This window comes from Pseudophryne corroboree, chromosome 1 (genome assembly GCF_028390025.1).
Source record: "Pseudophryne corroboree isolate aPseCor3 chromosome 1, aPseCor3.hap2, whole genome shotgun sequence".
NCBI classification, from domain to species: Eukaryota; Metazoa; Chordata; class Amphibia; order Anura; family Myobatrachidae; genus Pseudophryne; species Pseudophryne corroboree.
This window is the reverse complement of record NC_086444.1, coordinates 368405270-368428007: the sequence shown is the minus strand read 5'-3', so window position 1 is coordinate 368428007 and position 22738 is coordinate 368405270. Positions and strand designations below refer to the sequence as shown.

Here is a 22738-nt window from a genome sequence, read left to right as displayed (position 1 = left end):
GGGCGGGAGAGTGCGGATGACCCTGCAACACCGATTGACCGAACTTGAGGTCTTCATCGGCCAAGGTGTCAAACTTGTAGAATTTTGCAAATGTGTTTGACCCCGACCAAGTAGCTGCTCTGCAAAGTTGCAATGCCGAGACCCCCCGGGCAGCCGCTCAGGATGAGCCCACCTTCCAAGTGGAATGGGCCTTCACCGACGTCAGTAACGGCAATCCAGCCGTAGTATGAGCATGCTGAATCGTACCTCTGATCCAACGTGCAATAGTCTGCTTGGAAGCAGGACACCCAATCTTGTTGGGAGCATACAGGACAAACAAAGACTCTGTTTTCCGTATTCGAGCTGTTCTAGCGACATAAATCTTCAAAGCCCTAACCACATCTAAAGACTTTGACTCAGTGAACGTGTCAGTAACTACTGGCACCACAATAGGTTGGTTTATGTGGAAAGATGAAACCACCTTTGGAAGAAAATGTTGACGATTTCTCAACTCTGCCCGATCTTCATGGAAGATCAGGTAAGGGCTCTTGTGAGACAAGGCCCCCAATTCAGACACCCGCCGTGCGGATGCCAATGCCAAAACCATCACCACTTTTCAAGTTAGAAACTTCAACTCTATCTCTTGTAGAGGCTCAAACCAATCCGATTGAAGGAACTGCAACACCACATTAAGGTCCCATGGTGCCACTGGAGGCACAAATGGAGGCTGGATGTGCAGAACCCCTTTCACGAAGGTCTGAATCTCTGGAAGAGAGGCCAATTGTTTTTGGAAGAACACTGATAAGGCCGAAATTTGGACCTTCATTGATCCCAATCGGAGGCCAGCCTCCACACCAGCCTGCAGAAAATGGAGAAAACGTCCCAACTGAAACTCTTCCGTAGGAGCCTTCTTGGATTCACACCAAGACACATATTTTCTCCAAATACGGTGGTAATGTTTCAACGTTACTCCTTTCCTGGCCTGAATAAGGGTGGGGATGACTTCCTTGGGAATACCCTTTCGGGTTAGGATCCGGCGCTCAACAGCCATGCCGTCAAACGTAGCCGCGGTAAGTCTTGATAAACGCACGGCCCCTGCTGCAGCAGGTCCTCACGAAGAGGAAGAGGCCGAGGATCTTCTATGAGCAACTCCTGAAGATCTGGTTACCAAGCCCTCCTTGGCCAGTCTGGGGCAATGAAGATTGCTCGAACTCTTCTTATGATCCTGAGCACTTTTGGGATCAGCGGAAGTGGAGGGAAGACATACACCGACCGGAACACCCACTGGGTCACAAGCGCATCCACTGCTATTGCTTGAGGGTCTCTCGACCTGGAACAATATTTCTGAAGCTTCTTGTTGAGACGAGATGCCATCATGTCTACTTGAGGAACTCCCCAAAGACTTGTCACCTCTGCGAAGACTTCTTGGTGGAGGCCCCACTCTCCTGGATGGAGATCGTGTCTGCTGAGGAAGTCCGCTTCCCAGTTGTCTACTCCCGGAATGAAAATTGCAGACAGAGCCTTTACATGTCTTTCTGCCCAGAGGAGGATCTTCGTCACCTCTGCCATTGCCGCTCTGCTTTTCGTTCCGCCCTGCCTGTTTATGTACGCGACTGCTGTTACATTGTCTGACTGGATCTGCATGGGATAATCTTGAAGAAGACGTACCGCTTGTTGAAGGCCATTGTAAATGGCTCTCAATTCCAGCACGTTTATGTGACGGCAGGCTTCCTGACTTGACCATTTTCCCTGGAAGCTTTCTCCCTGAGTGACAGCTCCCCAGCCTCGGAGACTTGCATCCGTGGTTACCAGGAGCCAGTCCTGAATCCCGAACCTGCGTCTTTCTAGTAGGTGAGAACTGTGTAGCCATGACAGGAGCGAAATCCTGGCTTTTGACGGCAGGATTATCTTCCGGTGCATGTGTAGGTGGGATCCCGACCACTTGTCCAACAGGTCCCACTGGAATACCCTGGCATGGAAACTGCCAAACTGTATGGCCTCGTAGGCCGCCACCATCTTCCCCAACAACCGAATGCACTGATGGATCGACACACTCGATGGTTTCAATATCTGTTTTACCATTTTCTGGATTTCCAGAGCCTTTTCCACCAGAAGAAATACTCTCTGAACTTCTGTGTCCAGAATCATCCCGAGAAAAGACAATCTTGTCGTCGGGTCCAACTGTGACTTTGGAAAATTTATGATCCAACCGTGTTGTTGGAGTATTGACAGGGAGAGTGTGATGTTTTGTAACAACTGCTCCCTGCATCTCGCCTTTATCAGGAGATCGTCTAGATAAGGAATTATATTGACTCCTTTTTGATGCAGGAGAACCATCATCTCCTCCATCACCTTGGTGAATACCCTCGGCGCCGTGGAGAGACCAAAAGATAACGTCTGGAATTGGTAATGGCAATCCTGAACCGCGAACCTTAGATAAGCCTGGTGAGGAGGATAAATGGGAACATGCAGGTAAGCATCTTGTATGTCTACAGACACCATGTAGTCCCCCTCCTCCAGACTGGAAATCACTGCCCTCAGTGATTCCATTTTGAACTTGAATCGTTTCAAGTAGAGATTCAGATTTTTCAGGTTTAGGATCGGTCTGACCGAGCCGTCCGGCTTCGGAACTACAAAAAGGCTTGAATAAAACCCCTCCCCTTGTTGTGACAAAGACACCAGGACTATGACCTGATCCTGACATAATTTTTGGATTGCCGCTGTTACTGCTTCCCTTTCTAGAAGAGAAGCTGGCAAGGTCGATTTGAAAAATCGGCATGGGGAACATCTTGAAACTCCAGCTTATATTCCTGGGACACTATTTGCAACACCCAGGGATCCAGGCCAGACAGAATCCAACCTTGGCTAAACAGTTTGAGACGTGCCCCCACCCGAGCGGCCTCCCGCAAAAGAGCCCCAGCGTCACGCTGAAGACTTGGCAGAAGTAGGGGTAGACTTCTGCTCCTGGGAACCTGAAGCTGCTGTGGACTTCTTTCCCTTTCCCCTTCCCCTACCCGCAAAGAAGGGGGAACCTCTCGCTCTTTTGTATTTATTGGGCCGAAAGGACTGCATGTGCAGGTGATATGTCTTTTTTGCCGGTGCAGGCGCAGTGGGCAAAAATGTCGACTTACCTGCGGTAGGCACCGAGACTAACGCATCCAGTCCATCGCCAAATAAGGCCTCACCTTTATATGGGAGAGCCTTCATATTTCTTTTGGAATCTGCATCCGCGTTCCACTGGCGAATCCACAACGCCAGCCGAGCCGATACTGCCATGGTAGCGGCTTGTGAACTCAAGAGTCCAATATCTTTCATCGCTTCTAGCATGTATGCGGCAGCGTCTTTGGTATTCCCTAACTTAAGGAGTATCTCATCTTTATCAATCTTGTCAATTTCTGATGACTCTCTTTCTGGCCATTTCTCAATAGCGCGACTCACCCACGCGCAAGAAATTGTGGGCCTGAGCAGCGTACCATTGGCAACATAAATGGATTATAATGTAGTTTCCATCTTTCGGTCTGCCGGTGCAGGGAGTATTACCTTCTTTGTCAACCTTGACAGTACACTGTCTAACACAGGGGGTGACTCCCATATTTTCCTGTCCTCCACCGGGAAAGGATAAGCTAAAGAGTGTATTAAGCTCGTGGGAAGGCGGGAAAGTGACCTTAGAGTTCTTTTCTTTATAGAAATAAGCCGTCTCCTGAGGTACAGGAGTGGCTTCCGTGACTTCCAGAACTTCCCTTATAGCCACAATCATATATTGTATATTTTTTGCCAATTTATGATCTATTTCTCTGACATGCAGTGCTTTTTACACAGTAAAACACACTCGTAAAGCACCAAATTCGCTTGTGCCCCTCCCTGTTTTGCACCCTGATACTTGTAGTCAGAAGTGAAGGAGGACCAGCGATGTCTCTGCAGCCTGAGGAGAGAGAAAATGGCACTGAGCAGTGTGCTGGCTGCCTGTGGAAGAAGCTCCGCCCTTTTTACCTTAGAAACTTTTCATAATATTTATACTTAAGGGGGTAGGGCTGTGCCTGGGCATCTTATGCCCCCTTTTTGTCAGTTTATAGAGGTGCTTTTGCTGCCTAGGGCGCGCCCCCCTCCCCCCCACGCCCTGCACCCTGCAGTGCCTGTGTGTGTGGGCAGCAATGGCGCGCTGCGCTCCTGCCAGCCGCGCTGTACCTCAGCCGTCACTTTTCTTGATAGAAGATCTGTCTACTTCTACTCACCTGTCTTCTGACTTCTGGCTCTGTGAGGGGGGTGACGGTGTGCTGTGAGAGTAAGCATCTAGACACGGCTAGCGTTCAGTACCCTTCGGGAGCTAATGGTGTCCTGTCAGCCAGAAGCAGAGCCATGAAACTCTTCAGGAAGTTGGTTCCTACTTTTGCCCCCTCAGTCCCACGAAGCAGGGAGACTTGCCAGCAGTTCTCCCTGAAAATAAAAAACCTAACATAAGTCTTTTCAGAGAAACTCAGTAGAGCTCCTCAGAGTGCATCCAGTCTGCCTGGGCACATTTCTAAAACTGAGGTCTGGAGGAGGGGCATAGAGGGAGGAGCCAGTTCACACCCATTGAAAAGTCTTAAGAGTGCCCATGGCTCCTGCAGAACCGTCTATACCCCATGGTCATGAAGTGGACCCCAGCATCCTCTAGGACGTATGAGAAATATGAATAATAATAATAATAATAATAATAATAAATAAATGTAAAAATAATAAAAATAAGAAAGAGAAAGAAAAATGACAAATAAAAAATAAATAATGAAAAATAGATAAATAAATAAATAAAGGATGAGTAGTAAATTATGAAAAAATAAATAAATAAATAACATTTATATATATATATATATATATATATATATATATATATATATATATATATACACACACACACACACACACACACATATGGGATAGGGATAAGTGCAGTGCAAAAGATTATAAAAACAATTATAAAAACAATGTTTACAGCTCCTTTTCAGGTGCTTGTTTGGAGCTTTCAGACACTGGCTAAGTATAGTTCTTGTAGGTGTACTGTCTCTAACTTACCCTAACTTCAGGCGCTGTCCGATTGCCGCTCTCGGCGCTGTAAATCTGTTACCGGAAGTTCGGGCATTCTCTTCCGGTGATGTCAAGCACTTGCGGCGGCGGGACTTCCTTTCTCTTCTGTGTCTGCTCCCACGTTCTCCAACGCGTTTCGAATCTGCTCGATTCTTTGTTAAGGATATGTGGTGTTTGTCCATTTAGCTAAAGGGTAAATGTATCTAAGGGTGTCTGCAGCAGATATTGGAGAATCCGCTCATTCACCGCTGCGCTGCAGAGGCGCCAATCTAGGTATTACATTTTAGGGGAAGCATTTGCTTCACGTGCTCTGCCCACACTACACCCATGTCTATTATAATATTGCCTGGCCCTCCCCTTGATGGATAGACTCCTTGACCCTCTGGTAGTAGGACTGCAGTTTATGGGGTGCAGTGGTTCTTATGGCTTCAGTCCCCAAGATCTGGGGGGTATTATGAGATTCCCACCACAGGAGGAGGGTAGAAGTTTCCAGTCCCTCAGTTAAGTCTCAGTGGATCCCATGGAAAGTGGATCCCTCAAGCATTGCAGCAAATGGAAATCTGAAACTCTTGACCCCTCAGGGTCCCTTAGGTACCAGGGGTCAGTGATAAAGGGGCGTTACCCCTTGAGAAGAGACTGAAGTACCATACCCCATATTCGGAGTTCCATCCACTAAATTGAGCACATCTACGATCATTTACTCTGACATGCGGGGTGACATCCAGCACAGGGCTAGTCTGCCTTATATGTCAGGCCCTGCCCCCCCTTCTCCCCCATGCACAAAAGCGCTTTTGTACCTTGGCAAGTAGCTTCCTACCTGCGCTGCTCCTGCACACTGGCAGGGAGCTACCCGACGTGTTCCGGGTCTCAGCGGCTGCGTGTGACGTCGCGCAGCCGCCGTGTGCTGCCTCTCCAATGATCTGGACACGCCTCCGTTATCCAGACCACGCCTCCCAAAGGCACTCTAACGCCATTGTCACGCCCCCTCCCGCCACGCGACCGCCTCTGTCAATCAGGCAGAGGTGATCGCAGCCAGTGAGATGCTGATAGCATCTCACTTGGCTCCCGGGGTGCACATGCGCAGTGTGGCCGCTGTGCGTGCACAGTCCACAAAGAAATTCATACTGCGATCGCTGCTGCTGCAGCGATTCAGTCCGAATTGCCCCCATTGTTGCATTGGGACCCGGTGTCTATAACTGGGTCAACAGGGTCTCTAGTTCGACAGGGTCTCTAGGTCGACAGGTCAAAAGGTCGACAGGAGCTTTTCACAATTTTTTTCTTATTTTGAACTTTTTCATACTTAACGATCCACGTGGACTACGATTGGGAATAGTAACCTGTGCCAAGCGCAGCGAGGCACCTTGCCCAAAGCGCGAGGGGACAAGGTGCACTAATTAGGGTTCCCGGTCACTGTACGGAGAAAACGACACACACAAAAAACATTTTAAAAACTCATGTCGACCTTTTGACCTGTCGACCTAGACCCTGTCGACCTAGAGAACCTGTTGGCCTAGACACTGTCAACCTTCCATACCACACCCATTGCATCTACCATCGGCAATGCCACCATAAACATAATTTGACATCTGTATCATATAGAGTACATTACCAGCAGACTACACAATTTGTCTAATGGCCCATACACACGGTGAGATGCGGGCTATGCCCGATTCTCACTATGCCATAGTATAGGGGCATAGTATGCCATAGTATAGGGGCTAGGTTGGCACATAGTCAGTATCGCAAGCACACTCATTATGTGCTTGCGATACTGACTATGTGCAATTTTGGCTAAGTGTCAATTTTGACTATCTCTTCTATAGAGATAGTCAAAATTGACTTGCCTGCACAGTCTATTTATTATTGCGATGCCGACTGCGCGGGAACGAGCATCGGCATCGAATCGGGATCGCAAGGTGAAAGTCACCTTGCAATCTGCACTAATTTTTCTTACGATTTTGACTATATAGTCAAAATCGTAACAAAAATCTCACCGTGTGTACACACCATAAGACTTTTTCCAAATGTAAACATTTCTTATGTGAACTGTGTATGTTATGTGTATGTTACGTTTTGTCAATCTCATAATAAACAAAATAAATAAAAAATAAATAGGAACATCACACAAATTACGACTGTGCAATACCCCTTGACTGTACAGTTATTTTACAAAATGTACTAAAACCTCCCACCCCATGAAAAATATGCTACCCTCTTACATTTGATTGACTGAGCTCGTGACAGACACAGAGCTCCCATCTTGGGTGATGACGGAGATGTGAGTGGTCCCAAAGGTCTCTGGATGAATCTCCGACACATTATAGAAACTGAGGGTGTGATTGCCAGAGTTATCAATTTTCTTCCTGACTTTCTCAGCAAAACTATTAGACAGCAAGGATGATGTGAGCTGCAGGTAATAAGAGGAATAGAGACAGCAGAAAAGAGAAAGGAGAGAAACATTCACAGAAAAACAGAGATTGCAGTGGAGGGAAGGAGAAAGGCATAAACATAGGTTAGGATTTGTGAGAATGACATACATATCCCCTTACCCTTACACAGTGTAAACAACTGTAATAGTTTATCACTTTAATCTTTCAAAAATGAGATTCAGCTGTTGCAAAGGTGTACAGCCCTACACACAGCGCGATCCACCACAAAGCTGCCCGATGGCGGATACGGCCGACGGGCGACCCGGCGGCGGGGGGGCAGTGACGGGGGGAGTGACGGGGGGAGTGACGTTTCTTCACTCCCCCGTCACTCGGCTCCATAGCAGTGCAGGCAAATATGGACGAGATCGTCCATACTGGCCTGCATGTACAGCCGCCGGGGGACCAGCGATGAACGAGCGTGGGGCCGCGCATCGTTCATTGCTGCTGCCTCCACACTGAAAGATATGAATGGTATCTCGTTCATTAATGAACGAGATTGTTCATATCTTTCATTACTATCGCGCAGTGTGTAGGGCCCTTAAGTCACATGGTAGATCTGAGCGCAGCAGCAAATTTGTTAGCTAATGGGCAAAACCATGTGCACAGCAGGCGTGGCAGATATAACATGTGCAGAGAGAGTTAGATTTGGGTGGGTTATTTTGTTTCTGTGCAGGGTAAATACTGGCTGCTTTATTTTACACTGCAATTTAGATTTCAGTTTGAACACACCCCACCCAAATCTAATTCTCTCTGCACATGTTATATGTGCCCCACCTGCAGTGCTGATCTGAATTGGGCCCTTAGAACATTACTGGTAACTAGCATTGCTTACTGCTAGAATAACTCCAGCATATGAGAAAAGTACCGTAATCAAATGTTGGAGGAGTCACTGATAAGGCATTTACTACTAGGCATTAGTGATGTGTCCCATGTCGCTAGTGCGATACATATTTATGTGCCATTTAGTAGTGTCTGTAAAGTGATATGTGTGCAAATCACCACAAGACTCTGGAGAGCTCCAGAAGTGTGTTTTTACTCACTGCAATCATGCTGAACAATGGCTACAGAGGCACTTCCTATATAACAAACAATTCCTGTATGACCAAGTGGATGGCAATGATGCAAATTCCTCCCACCCACATACAGCATGTATGCAGTGTCAGAGATCATATTTTGTACAGATTTCTATGGGATGTGGTCAATTTCCCTACAATCAAAATCCTGACGGTTAAAATACCGACAACCATTGACCGATGGTCAACATACCGACAACCATTGACCGATGGTCAAAATACAGACAAGGTCAAAAACCTGTCATAGTCCAAATACCAACATTTAAAATACCGGCAAGGTCATAATCCCGACATTTAAAATGTCAACAGGTCAAAAAGTCCACATGAGTTTTTCATGATTTTTTCATTGAAACGGACTTGTTCATACTTTGACATCCCAGTGGACATGGAGGGGGAATATAATAGTGTGCACGAAGCATGGCGAGCGCAGCAAGCGATGCGAGGGGACTCGGTACACTTATACGGTGTCCATGTCGACCTAAGTTGACGTACACACCAAAAAAACAATGAAAAACTTGTGTTGACTTTTTGACCTGTCGACATTTTAAATGTTGGTATTTTAAATGTTGGTCAGAATACCGACAAAGTCAAAATACCGTCGGTCGGTATTTTGACCATCAGGATTTTGATTGTAGGTAAATCATACTGATGGGATGCGGTGAATTTACCTACAATCTAAATCCTGTATACTGATAGTATTTACTGGCTGCTTATTTTACTGGCAACAATGCTCTTTATGTAATCTGCCATTTATCTCACCCTACTTATAGACATACCTCCTGAATATCCTTAGATTTCAAAGCATCTCTCAGTTTGTCCCGCTGTCCATTTGCAAATTTCAAGGCTTCTATGATTTGATGGTAGGTCTGTATCTGTTCACTCTCATTCTGCACAGCACTCTTATCAAAGTGATAGCCTAAAACCAAATACCCTATTTTATTTTTCATCTTCATCTATTCATTGGTGATTAAAATCATTAGTATAGTACATAGCCACATTCGACCAGCATTATCTGTCAATGAAGGCAAATGCCAATAACATTGGTAATATTCAGAAACAGACTGAGGAGCAGATAAAGGGGGTAATTCCAAGTTGATCGCAGCAGGATTTTTTTTAGCAATTGGGCAAAACCATGTGCTCTGCAGGAGGGGCAGATATAACATGTGCAGAGAGAGTTAGATTTGGGTGTGGTGTGTTCAATCTGCAATCTAAATTGCAGTGTAAAAATAAAGCAGCCAGTATTTACCCTGCATAGAAACAAAATAACCCACCCAAATCTAACTCTCTCTGCAAATGTTATATCTGCCCCCCCCCCCCCTGCAGTGCACATGGTTTTGCCCAACTGCTAAAAATTTCCTGCTGCGATCAACTTGGAATTACCCCCAAAATTAAGTAAGGGCATTAAGGGAGTCACAACCGGATTACCCATTTTGCAACCTAGGTTCCTAGTGCCCAATGGACACTGATGGGTCCAGTTTGCTGTGGCATGTTGTTCCTTAGATACAGTGCCCACAAAACTTAAAATTCCAAGTGTTTATTACTAATATCAACAACCTATCCTTAATTTAATTGGCATACATACGCTCCCTAAGTTCCTTTTGGTGATTTACAATGTATTTCATCATACACTCTGTGTGTATTTATGAGACTACTGTAATAAATGAAGCACTATCATATATAATAATGATAAAAAAAAATAGTTTAAAATGTTATATATGTAAGCTAAGGTACTAAAAAAATATATATACTGTGGTGTTAGAAATATATAGTATGGCCAATCAGCAGTAAGAACCATAGAACACATGCAAGAGACACAGGAACTAATTCAGACCTGATCGCTAGGGTACGTTTTTTGCATCCCTGCGATCAGGTAGTCGCCGCCTAGAAGGGGAGGGGAAATCGCTGTGCAGGGGTGCGATCGCATGTGCAGGAGAGCTGCTCAAACAGGAGTTTGTGCAGTCTCTGCACAGCCCAGGACTTACTCTTCCAGTGCGATGATCGGGGCCGGAGCTGCCGTCAGAAACACTCCCTCCAAACTCCTGCGTTTTTCCGTACACTCCTCTAAAACGGTCAGTTGCCATCCACAAATGGCCTGTTCCGGTCAGTCACCTTGTGATCGCCTGTGTGATCGCTTTTTTCGCACCATCCCTGCGCTCCCCGGCGCTGCGGCCCGTCACGCCTGCACATTGCGGTGCATACACATGCGCAGTTCAGACCATATCGCACAGCAGCGATCAGGTCTGAATCGGCCCCACAAACACAATGCAAATATAACTATTAATGTAAATAGCTTTTTTTGGGTGGAAGTAACTGGAAGCTTACTGTCACTGTATGGAAAAAGCAGGTGTTGCAGCTTTCCCTGCCTTTCCGGGAGGGAAAAAGTGCACAGTATGATGCAGCAATAAGAGTGGAGAATTGTGCCATAGCAACCAATCAGCTGCTACGTATAATTTTATAGAATGCACTTGATAAATGTTACTTCAAAGCTTATTGGTTGCCATGGCACACTTCTCCACTCTTATCACTGCTTCATACATCTACATGTGGCAGCTTGTAATCAGTGGCAGCGGCTTTAGCGATGCCCAGTGTGCATGAGCTGTGTTAGCTGGTCAGTCAACGCGTTTCATCACCATGTGACTTTGGCATACCAGGGAAGTTTGATGATAGGAGAGAAGGGAGCTACACGCTGACAAAACAGCCAGTGTTACAGCACGGGCCCCTCATACTCCTAACACCTCCCAGGGTAAAGACGGCATGAGAGACTGGACAATAGGAGAGTCGCACTTCAGCACAGCATACCATTGAACCCCAACAGGGGCTCCCTGCTGTCTACAACCAGCTATGTTCACATCCCAGCAGAAGTTTTAGGGAAAGGTAGGGAAAGCTGCAACACCTGCTTTTTCCATACAGTGACAGCAAGGCTCCAGTTACTTCCACCTAAAAGAGCTACTATATTTACATTTTTATTGATATTTGCATTGTGTGTGTGTGTGTGTCTCTTGCATGTGTTCTATGGTTCTTACTGCTGATTGTGCATACTATCTATTTCTTATTTCTTAACACCACAGTATGTATGTATGTATGTATGTATGTATGTATGTATGTATATATATATATATATATATATACACATACATACATACATACACAGGTTGAGTATCACATATCTGGAATGCTCGGGATCAGGATACGGGATTTTTCTGGATAACAGAATACCTGATAACAGAATACCGGCATGCCGGTGGGGGGGGGGGGTCCTGGCAGCAGTGACGGTGCAAAGCCACTCCCCCACCTGTCTGTCACTGGCCGTGGACTTATGATGTCATTACAGGGCCAAAGTATACGGATAACGGATACCCGACTGGAATATACTTTTTAACACCACAGTATATATATACACATATACACACATATATAAATAAAGAACTAAGGGGGTCATTCCAAGTTGTTCGCTCGTTGCCGATTTTCGCAATGGAGCGATTAAGGCAAAAATGCGCATGCGCATGGTACGCAGCGCGCATGCGCTAAGTATTTTAGCACAAAACTTAGTAGATTTACTCACGTCCGAACGAAGAATTTTCATCGTTGAAGTGATCGGAGTGTGATTGACAGGAAGTGGGTGTTTCTGGGCAGAAACTGAGCGTTTCTGGGAGTGTGCGGAAAAACGCAGGCGTGCCAGGATAAAACGCAGGAGTGTCTGGAGAAACGGGGGAGTGGCTGGCTGAACGCAGGGCGTGTTTGTGACGTCAAACCAGGAGCGAAACTGGCTGAGCTGATCGCAGTGTAGGAGTAAGTCTCGAGCTACTCAGAAACTGCTAAGAATTATTTATTCGCAATTCTGCTAATCTTTCGTTCGCAATTCTGCTAAGCTAAGATACACTCCCAGAGGGCGGCGGCCTAGTGTGTGCAATGCTGCTAAAAGCAGCTAGCGAACGAACAACTCGAAATCACTCCCTATATCCAATACTCTTACAGAGCGAGGACCAACCCATTCGGGATCGAACCCATATGGTGGAAGAATCCGTAATAAAACAAAAGGAATTATAGCAGTCTCCAGATTTAGATATTAAAAATTAAAAAATCTAAATTTATTCCCAAAAAGTCAATATACAAAAATAGAACATACTATGTCCAAACAGATGTTTCAGTCCAAATCTAGGACCTTTATCAAGGCATCAGCAATTTAGCCAGGGTTGGACCGGCCCACAGGGGAAAAACCCTGGTGGACCTACCGTCTTCTTTAGGGATTAGGTTCCAGACTTGCACTTGAATTATACATTATACATATGTTACTTTATACTGCACATGACTATGGTTTATTTTGTACAGTGCATTGCTGTTATTAATCTGGTACATTATCATAGCTACCAAATTTCTAAATATGTAAAGAGGGACACACGCGCGGTGAAGCTGCGCGCGCGCTCCCAAAAAGGGGCGTGGCTTATTGAAAAGGGAGCGTGGCTTAGCGCCCCTGTTTTCGTCACTGAGGGGACATGCCCAGCGCTCTGTGAGCTGCTGGCATGCCCCCTCTCTTCCTGTCTCCACTGAATAGACGATGTGCGCATGCGCACAGCGTATATTCACCGCTGCTCTGCTAAGCAGGGCAGCGATGACAGGAGCCTCCCAACTGCTCCCCCACCACCACCACCGCGGGACACTGCGGCCCGCGGGTGGGACAGCGGGACAGTCCCAAATAAACGGGACTGTCCCGCGAAAATCGGGACAGTTGGGGAGGTATGCATTATCATGATGCACTAGGTGCCCAGCCCATGCACTCTCTAATGGTTAGCCAAGCCTCTGTAGTGGCTGGCCACACCCACTCTGGGTTCTCTGGAGTCTGGTCACTCCCCTACACTTGGCCCTTACCAATGCATTCCCCCCCCCCGGGTGGGCCCTTCATGCCCCAGTCTGACACTGAACTTTGCAGTGGCGTAGAAGTCACAAATGTAATTAAATAACAGGGAACCAGGTTCAGAGGAATGAATAGTAGTGCTTAAAAGGAAATAGGGTTCCTATTATCTAGTAGTAGCTGTAAATGGAAAAAAAAATGTATCGCCAATTTAGTTGAAGAGGGTAAGGTCTAGATACATTTGTCCCAGCGATGGAACAGTGCAGGCGTTAACGTTTCATTGTACAAGGACTTTTCTAACCATATATATGGATTTATTGACCAAGTATAATCATATACAAGGAATTATTCCTTGTAAGCCACATCTCTTAAAATAAGAAGCATAAACAAAAACATCAGTAAACACAACATCCAACTAACACTTATAAATAAATAAGCCTCTAAAATTAATAAATTGATGTGAAGAAGTTGCACCCCCATCCCATGCTAATTGTTTAACAGAGAATACCGCCTGTGGAAAAAAACTGTTCAAATGTTAACCTGGCATGATCTATATCACCTACCTGGCATGATCTATATCACCTACCAGATGGAAGCAATTGGAACTGGACATGACCTGGGTGAGTTGCACTGCCACAATATTTCTCACCCGTCTACCAGCTGTTACTAAATATAGATCCTGTATAGAGGGAAGATCAGTGCCAATACTTTTTTCTGCAGCTCCTATTACACTTTGGGGTATATTTTTCTCTTGTATTGTAGTTTCTCCAAACCATACTATGATGGATGAGCAGAGGACAGACTGGAAACTGCCATGTAAAAAAGGATCAATAATTCCATTGGCAAATTAAACTTCCTCAACTGTTGCAGGAAATAAAGCCTTTGCTGTGCTTTTTTAACAATAGTGTCTGTGTTGGAACCCCATTTCAGGTCCCTGGAGATCACAGACCCCAGAAACCTGAAGGAATCCACCACAGACACCACACAATCATTAATAGTAATGGAGTTGCTACAAGAGTATGCCTACTAACAGGACCGTAACTAGGTGTGTGCTGATGGTACCTTGCCCACAGTGCAAATGCACTGAGGGCGCACCATCTGGCAGCACGCCTGCAGGGACGCTATCTCCAGACTCCCGTGTAGTGCACACACTCACTGCCAGCGGCGCCGCCTGTGTCCCACTGACGGCGCCACCTGAGTCCCGCTGACGGCGCCGCCTGAGTTCTGCTGATGATGACGCCTGAGTCCCGTTGACAACGACGCCTGTCTCCTATCACCCACCACCGCCGCTGCTGCTGTAAAGGACCCGGGAGCTGGCCTGGCGGCAGCGCTGTGATCAATGTCTACCTCTGCTAATTGGTCCAGCCCTGAACGCCAGCTTGGTCCCCCTGCAATTCGGGAGAGACGTGATGACGTCAGACGTCTCTCCCGTCTTACACACTGCCCTGCGCCCTGCCCTACCGCTGTACAGCGAGCGAGGAGTTGATAGTTGAAGGAGGAGGAGATCCTCATTTTCCTCCTTCTGGTTAGTAAATTATGAAATTACGTTTTATAAAGAGCAAAAATACATCCATTACTCTGTCTGCCGTAATGTGTAAAATATGGATGCTGTCTGCCGTAATGTGTAAAAAGGGGGACTCGGTCTGCCGTAATGTGTAAAATATGGACACTATCTGCCGTAACGTGTAAAAAGGGGACGCTGTCTGCCGTAAGGTGTAAAATATGGACGCTGTTTGCCGTAATGTGTAAAAAGGGGACACTATCTGCCATAATGTGTAAATGATGGACGCTGTCTGCTGTAATGTGTAAAAAGGGGACACTATCTGCCATAATTTGTAAAATATGGACGCTATCTGCCGTAATGTGTAAAAAGGGGACACTATCTGCCATAATGTGTAAAATATGGACGCTGTCTGCCGTAATGTGTAAAAAGGGGAACTCTGTCTGCCGTAATGTGTAAAATATGGACGCTGTCTGCCGTAATGTGTAAAAAGGGGACGCTGTCTGCCGTAATGTGTAAAAAGGGGGACTGTTATGTAATGTGTAAAAAGGGGGACTCTGGGGGTCATTCCGAGTTGTTCGCTAGCAGATTTCGGTCGCAGCGCAGCGATCAGACAAAAAAAACACACTTCTGCACATGCGCCGCAATGCGCACGTGCGTCATACTATTACAATGAATGTCGTTTCACACAAGGTCTAGCGATGCTTTTCAGTCGCACTGCTGGCCGCAGAGTGATTGACAGGAAGTGGGCGTTCCTAGGTGTCAACTGACCGTTTTCAGGGAGTGTGTGGAAAAACGCAGGCATGGCACATAGAAACGCAGGCATGGTTGGGGAAACGCAGGCGTGGCTGGCCGAACGCAGGGCGTTTGTGACGTCAAAACAGCAACTAAATAGTCTGAAGTGATCGCAAGGTAGGAGTAGGTCTGGAGCTGCTCAGAAACTACACAAACTTTTTTTTTTAGCCGTGCTGCGATCCTTTCGGTCGCACTTCTGCTAAGCTAAAATACACTCCCAGAGAGCGGCGGCTTAGCGTTTGCACGGCTGCTAAAAGCAGCTAGCGAGCAAACAACTCGGAATGAGGGCCTCTGTCTACCGTAATGTGTAAAATATGGACGCTGTCTGCCGTAATGTGTAAAAAGGGGACGCTGTCTGCTGTAATGTGTAAAAAGGGGACTCTGTCTGCCGTAATGTGTAAAAAGGGGACGCTGTTTGCCATAATGTGTAAAAAGGGGACGCTGTTTGCCATAATGTGTAAAAAGGGGACACTGTCTGCCATAATGTGTAAAAAGGGGACGCTGTCTGCCATAATGTGTAAAAAGGGGATGCTGTCTGCCATAATGAAAAGGGGGACTGTCTGCCGTAATGTGTAAAAAGGGGACGCTGTCTGCCGTGATGTGTAAAAAGGGGATGCTGTCTGCCGTAATGTGTAAAATATGGAAGCTGTCTGCCGTAATGTGTAAAATATGGAAGCTGTCTGCCGTAATGTGTAAAAAGGGGACGCTATCTGCTGTAATGTGTAAAAAGGGGACACTGTCTGCCATAATGTGTAAAAAGGGACGCTGTCTGCCATAATGTGTAAAAAGGGGATGCTGTCTGCCATAATGTGTAAAAAGGGGATGCTGTCTGCCATAATGTGTAAAAAGGGGACGCTGTCTGCCATAATGTGTAAAAAGGGACGCTGTCTGCCATAATGTGTAAAAAGGGGATGCTGTCTGCCATAATGTGTAAAAAGGGAATGCTGTCTGCCGTAATGTGTAAAAAGGTAGACTCTGTCTGCCGTAATGTGTAAAAGGGGCTCTACCTGGTGTAATGGCGCTACTTAGCGGCGTAATTTGAATAATGGAGACTACTGTGCACAGTAATATGAATTGGTATTATTTTGTGGCCACACCCCTTCCCCATGAAGCCATGCCCCTATATTGTGGATGCGCGCCTATGCCGCGCACTGCCTCTATTTTGCCTTGGGGGGGCGCCAATGTCGTTTCTTGCACACATCGCTAAAATGTCTAGCTACGGCATTGCCTACTAAAATCCATTATCATTTCCACCATTTTAGATGGATTTAGCTCTAAGTTGTCCTGGCTGTACCACCAGGCTAGTCGCTCAAACTCCTTTCTATATGCTGACTGTGGGGAGGGTTAGGTAAGTTAGAGATTAGGGGTAGCATAGTTACCTTTTAGGTGTCGGGATCCTAAGCATCAGGATGCCGCTGTCGGTATTCTAACTGCCGGCAATCCCAAGCGCCAGAATCCCGATACCATCCATCCCTATATATATATATATGTATGTATATATATATATATGAAAAACACAAAATTCCCAAGTGCGCTAAAGTGAAACGTAATTACACAATTCTTCTAATGTTCGTAGGAATGTAGACTGGAGGATGTTTAAATCTGGGGACCTGTAACAGACACCCCTCACCAAATAGTCACCCATACAAGAGGCCAACAGAAACAGGGATCAATACAGGTTGTAAAATTCACATATAGGAAGGTAGGAGAATCCATATCTGTGCCGTGAGTGCCACACAGATGTCTGACTTATTTGTCATCAGCCGCCATGCTGACAGGGAGAGAGCAGGAGGCCAAGTAAGAATTGCATATTTGGGAGTGACGGTCTCAACTGTTGCTATGATAGATAGATAGATAGATAGATAGATAGATAGATAGATAGATAGATACTTAACGCATTGAAAGAGGAACAGTACCATAGTGTAGCATCATTTATAAGAAATACCATCTGAGGTCACTTTATTCACAATATAATGATTCACTGTAGTGATGACATTTTTATCCCAGTCAATTGGGCAGAACAGTCACAGAGGTGAATCGCAAATAATCCTGTGGTCTTACCTTGAAGGATATTAAGGATGAGGCTGAGCAAAGCTCCCCCTGCTGGTGGAGGAGGAGAAAATAGCGTGTGTGTTCCAAGAGACAAACTCAATGGTTTTACAATTTGCACCTTATAATTTCGAAAGTCATCCAGTGTCAGAACGCTTCCTAGTGCAAGAAACAATACAATAATGCTTGGGTGAATGGAACTATTGAGACAAAATGGAAAATAAGGGATCGAGAAAATATAACTGAAAAGGATAGAGGAGGAAATATGATAGATAAAAATCCCACCATCAAGTGATGGTCCCAGTACATGCAGAGATGAATACACGCCTGTTTGTGGAGAGTGTCTTGTGTGTTTTCGCACTGCACATTCAGCAAAGTGGGGAGTTCTCATAAAACTCCATGAGGGCATGTCCACACAACTGTGGGTACAATTGGATTATACTTGCCAACTCTCCTGGTAGCTGCAGGAGACTCCAGGTTTTTCGGGTAGTCCCCTGCACCCCCGGAAGAGTGGATGGCTGTCCTGCATTGCACCCGCTTCCTAATGAAAAGAGTATGATATGGAGAAAATACCCGGAATCGCAGCTCTGTTTTGAAGGGACTGGGTTAAATAACATGAACATAATTTAGTCCCACCCATCCTCGCGGACCCACAAATTGTGGCATTCTGCCACTATGAAGGTGGGGCCTAATGACACAATGGACCGGTCCCCAAAGTTCCCTGCAGCATTTCCTCTCTGGGCATCTCCTGGAGAGGGCTACAAAGAAGTCAGTAAGTACAGTATGAACTGGATGGAAGTGAAAATACATCTGTATGGATGCGTATCTTTTGCACAAAGTATAGGCATACTTGCCGACCTTTGGGCTAACCTCTAGGATGGCGCAGCTAGGTCGGCACTGCGTGGGGCATGGTGCAGCAGAATTGGGCTGTGCAAGGGGCGTGGTAATGCATTCGCAGCAGAATTGGGCTGTGCAAGGGGCGTGGTAATGCATTTGCATCATCGTGGCCCGCCTCCCACTACAAAATGCAGCATTTACTGTCATTGTGAAAAGGGGGAGGGGGCCACGATAACGCAATTCAACACAAATTGCGTCATCAGCTGTGAAGTGGCCAGCCGTGGCCAGGTGATGGGCGGCTCCAGGTGACTTGCCCACTCTGGGTGGCTGGGAGCGCCACCTGATTGTTGGGAGAGTAGGCAAGTTTGAGTATAGGGTAGATGCAAGTGTGCACTGTTATAATGACTAGTAAAAAAACAAGTGTACTGGGGAAGGGGGGGGGGGGGCGAACCACAAGACACGTACAACTCTGCATTGGGGCGAATATACACATTTCATACATACAATGTGAGAGCATGTGCCCAGTTTCCATCCAACTCTGAATAAGGCCCAGTGTACTGAACGCATCCTTTTTATGGACTGAACCAATTTGAGTTTGCAGCTATCAATTCAGTAAGATATAGTGATATCACTGGACAAGAAAGACTGCGTAGGGAATATAATATGACCATAGCAGCATAAACGCACCGTCTGGGCTTGCGGAGCGCTGCTCAGTGCATCACTTTGGCCTGGAAGGGGTTAAGGTTTTTTGTAGTGGGAGGAACGTAGATGGAGGAACCGGGAGGCTATTGGCTGGATTGTGGATAGGGGCTGTACTGCCATGGATATAGGTTGCTAATCCACCATTTCCTGCCTCTTTCAGTGTCTTCACGTGAGGCTGCAAGTATTATCCATTCATTCAGTAATTTACACTTTCATTTCCTTCTCTTTCTGCCATTTCTATCTTTCCTATTCCTACTTCTACATTCACTCTCCTATTCCTAACTTTTATTTCTTACTGTGCCTCTCCTCTCCCCTGTGTATTATTTGTGCTGCTGATTTCCTCAGCCCCCCCCCCCCCCCCTCCCAGGTACTGTGGCGACCCGTTCCAGTCCTACACGCAGCGCTGGCCTCCCCGCCCGGCTCTTAGACTCCTCTGATGTCCTGCCGGGTCGGGGTAGCCCTGCTGCGGCTGCTACAAGAAAGATGAGGGCTGTGCGCGGCCGAGCTCGACCGCCCGCCCGCGCTCCCCCACTTGCGCACTTTCCGTCTCCTTCCCCGCTGCGGTCAGCGTCAGTGTTCTGCCGTCCCTGTCCCCGCCGCGTAGTGCAGCGGCTGGCCGCACGGGTCACGTGGGGCGGGGACGGAGCTCCCGCCCTGCGGCCCGGCGGCTCTACCCAGTCTTATTCCTCCAGGCGCCGTATCTCCCAGTGGGCGGGTGGGGGGGTCGCGCAGCTGCCGGACGCAGGCAGTCTGGCCAGCCAGCGCATGCCGCAGACCAGCCACGCAGCAGGGGGGCCCAGATAAGGCATACCCCCTCTGTGCCAATACCCCCCTTACCTGTATTAGTTCGGTCAGCGCCCTCCCGCATCGGGGTGGGGCGTCGCCCCCGCTCCGCGCCTGCGGGGGGGGGGGGCGTTGCCGGTTTCGGACAGCGCGGGGCCTGTCATGTGGGGGCGGGCCGTGCCCGCCCGACCTCGCCTTCCGTGGTTGGGCCCGGGGCGCCGGGCCCTTCCAGGGCGCCTCCCTTGGCAAGTAGTTCGGCCGCCGCCCGTGGCCGCGCGGCTCCTGGCGGACACCGGCCGGGGTCTCGCCTGCCGGCAACTCACCCCACTAGGGGGCGGTGTGCGCAGGCGGCTCACGAACCAGCACCCCCTCCCCGCGTCCAGTTGTCTCCTGCCGACGCTTCTGCGGTCAGCTCTCAGTCCGACGTCGTGCTGCCCCCTTCTAGTGGTGACGACTCTCCGACTTCTCCTCCTGTGGCCGACGCTCGGGTTGGTAGACGGTCGAGGCGTCGGCGGTCTACCCGTGGTTTAGCGCAGCAAGACGGTTGTGCCGTGATTCCCGACAGTGAGGGATCCTCCGGGTCCTTGCTCCCGACGGGAGGTTTGCGTACCTCACGTCGGGCGCGTGACTCGTGGGGCGGGTCCGTTCTTGCTTCGCCTGCCCTTGCGACTGCACCCTTGGTGGACGCCACCGTCTTGTCCGCCATTTGTGCCGCTGTGGTGTTGGCGGTGGCTCCCTTGTTATCCTCCGTACCCGGGGGACTGGGGCGGCCCACCGCTTCTTTAACGGATAGCATTGCGCAATCCCTCATCCCGCTTCTGTCTTCTGGCGCGACTAACCCCCTCCTGCCCCGCTCCCGGCGGCTGCGGGTCCGGTGGTGGAGCAGGGGAACAATGTCTCTTTTGTCTCCCCAGCCACGGACGTCGGGTCGGCAATGGATTCAGTCGGTGTATCCACGAGTCGTTCGGTGGCCGGTGGGACGGACGGTGTTCCCTCTCGTGCAGGCGAGTCTTCCTCGGACCCCGACTGGTCCAAGGGGAGCGCGGTGACACCCCGTAGCGGCTTGGGTTCGGGTACTCGCTCCAGCTCCTCTAGCGTAGGCAGCAGTGCGGGTAGGATTTCCGGCAAGCGCAGCAGGCGCAGGCGTCGGACCACAGATTCCTCCCTTGCCTCTACGTCCTCGGAGGGTCTGTCCTCCTCAGATGGTGGCTTGCACAGGGTGAAGCGTAGCAGACGACGTGAGCGTCGGTATTCCACTTCGTCCGCTTCCCAAGTATCGGTGGAATCGGACACCGTGCACTGCGCCAATACGGCTGTGCAACGTGGACTCAGGCCCCGGGTCCGGGACCGTATCCGTAAGGGCCAATATGTGAATATTTTTGCCCTTACCAGCGACGATCGTAAAGCCTTGCTTTCGGCTAAGAAAAAGGGGCAGGGTAGCGAGGACGCTTTGCGGTCCTACCAGAATTGGGTCCGCTGCATGTTGATCTTTGCAGCGTGTTACCTGGAGACGCGCCCGGATGAACACATGAACGTAGTGCGCTATCAATTCCTCATACACGTGCTGTACCATAAGTACAAAGGGTCGGCCTGGCGGCGTTACGACGAGGATTTCCGGCGCAAACAACACAGGCGGCAGATCTATAACTTTGGTAAAAAAGACGTGGAATTGTGCTCTGAACTGACCCAGGGTTCGGCCGGCACTGAGGAAGGCGGCACGGCAAGACGATGGGCAAAAAGACCTGCCTCTCGTTCTGCCGGCTTTCGCGGAGGCGCAGGGCGCGTGGGGCATGGGAAATGCTTCGCTTTTAATAATGCCCAATGCGACTTGGGGGGGCGGTGTCGTTTTCGCCACTCCTGTATCAGATGTGGCGGGGGCCACGGGATTAAGGATTGCCCCAGTCCTGGGACCGGGAGTGCTTTTGGCTCGCAGCCCCGACAGTCGCGCTCCCGTGGCCACCGGCGCTGGCCACAGCTTCCACCCCAATTAGACTTCGGGTGCTCATTCCCTGGCTGCGACGATACCCGCGGTCGGTGGACGCCCAATTTTTACACTCGGGTTTCGCGTCGGGTTTCCCCTTGTCGATACATGGACGGGTGGGTCCCGGGACGGGTACGAACCTACGTTCGGCTCGGGAGTTTCCGGACGTGCTCCGGCACAAGGTAGAGGCAGAGGTGGCATTAGGGAGGATGATAGGCCCTTTCCGGGAACCCCCCTTGCCAGATTTGGTCTTGTCCCCCGTAGGCGTAGTGCCCAAAAAGACAGCGGGCAAATTTCGCCTCATCCAACACCTTTCCTGTCCTATGGGGTCCTCGGTTAATGATGCTATCCCTGCTGACCAGTGTAGGGTCGTTTACCCATCCTTTGATTCGGCCATAGACACCATCCGGTCTTTTGGCCCGGGGGCAGTTATGTGTAAGTTGGACATCCAGTCTGCGTTTCGTCTCCTTCTGCTGCACCCTTCCACCTTCAGGTTTATGGGTTTTAAGCTGGACGATGGCTATTACATAGATCGGTGCCTCCCTATGGGCTGTTCTATCTCTTGCCGCCTACTTTGAGAGATTCAGTTCCTTCCTCCACTGGTGTCTCGAGCAGGCAACGGGCGAACGGGGAATTTCCCACTACTTGGACGATTTTCTGTTTATCGGCCCCTCAGATTCCCCTCGCTGCGTCAACTTG

At 48.5% G+C, this 22738-nt stretch overlaps 1 protein-coding gene across 1 annotated transcript in view; it reads right to left on the bottom strand.

The window, feature by feature from the left end:
- GGT5 (gamma-glutamyltransferase 5) overlaps positions 1-22738 on the bottom strand; it is a 231551-nt gene that overhangs the window by 49855 nt on the left and 158958 nt on the right. Inside the window, exons 8-10 of the mRNA XM_063935507.1 lie at positions 17749-17895; positions 9319-9458; positions 7260-7447 (exon numbers count right to left, since the gene is read on the bottom strand). Of these exons, the coding sequence (XP_063791577.1) occupies positions 7260-7447; positions 9319-9458; positions 17749-17895 (475 nt within the window). The remainder of the gene's footprint in view (positions 1-7259; positions 7448-9318; positions 9459-17748; positions 17896-22738) is intronic.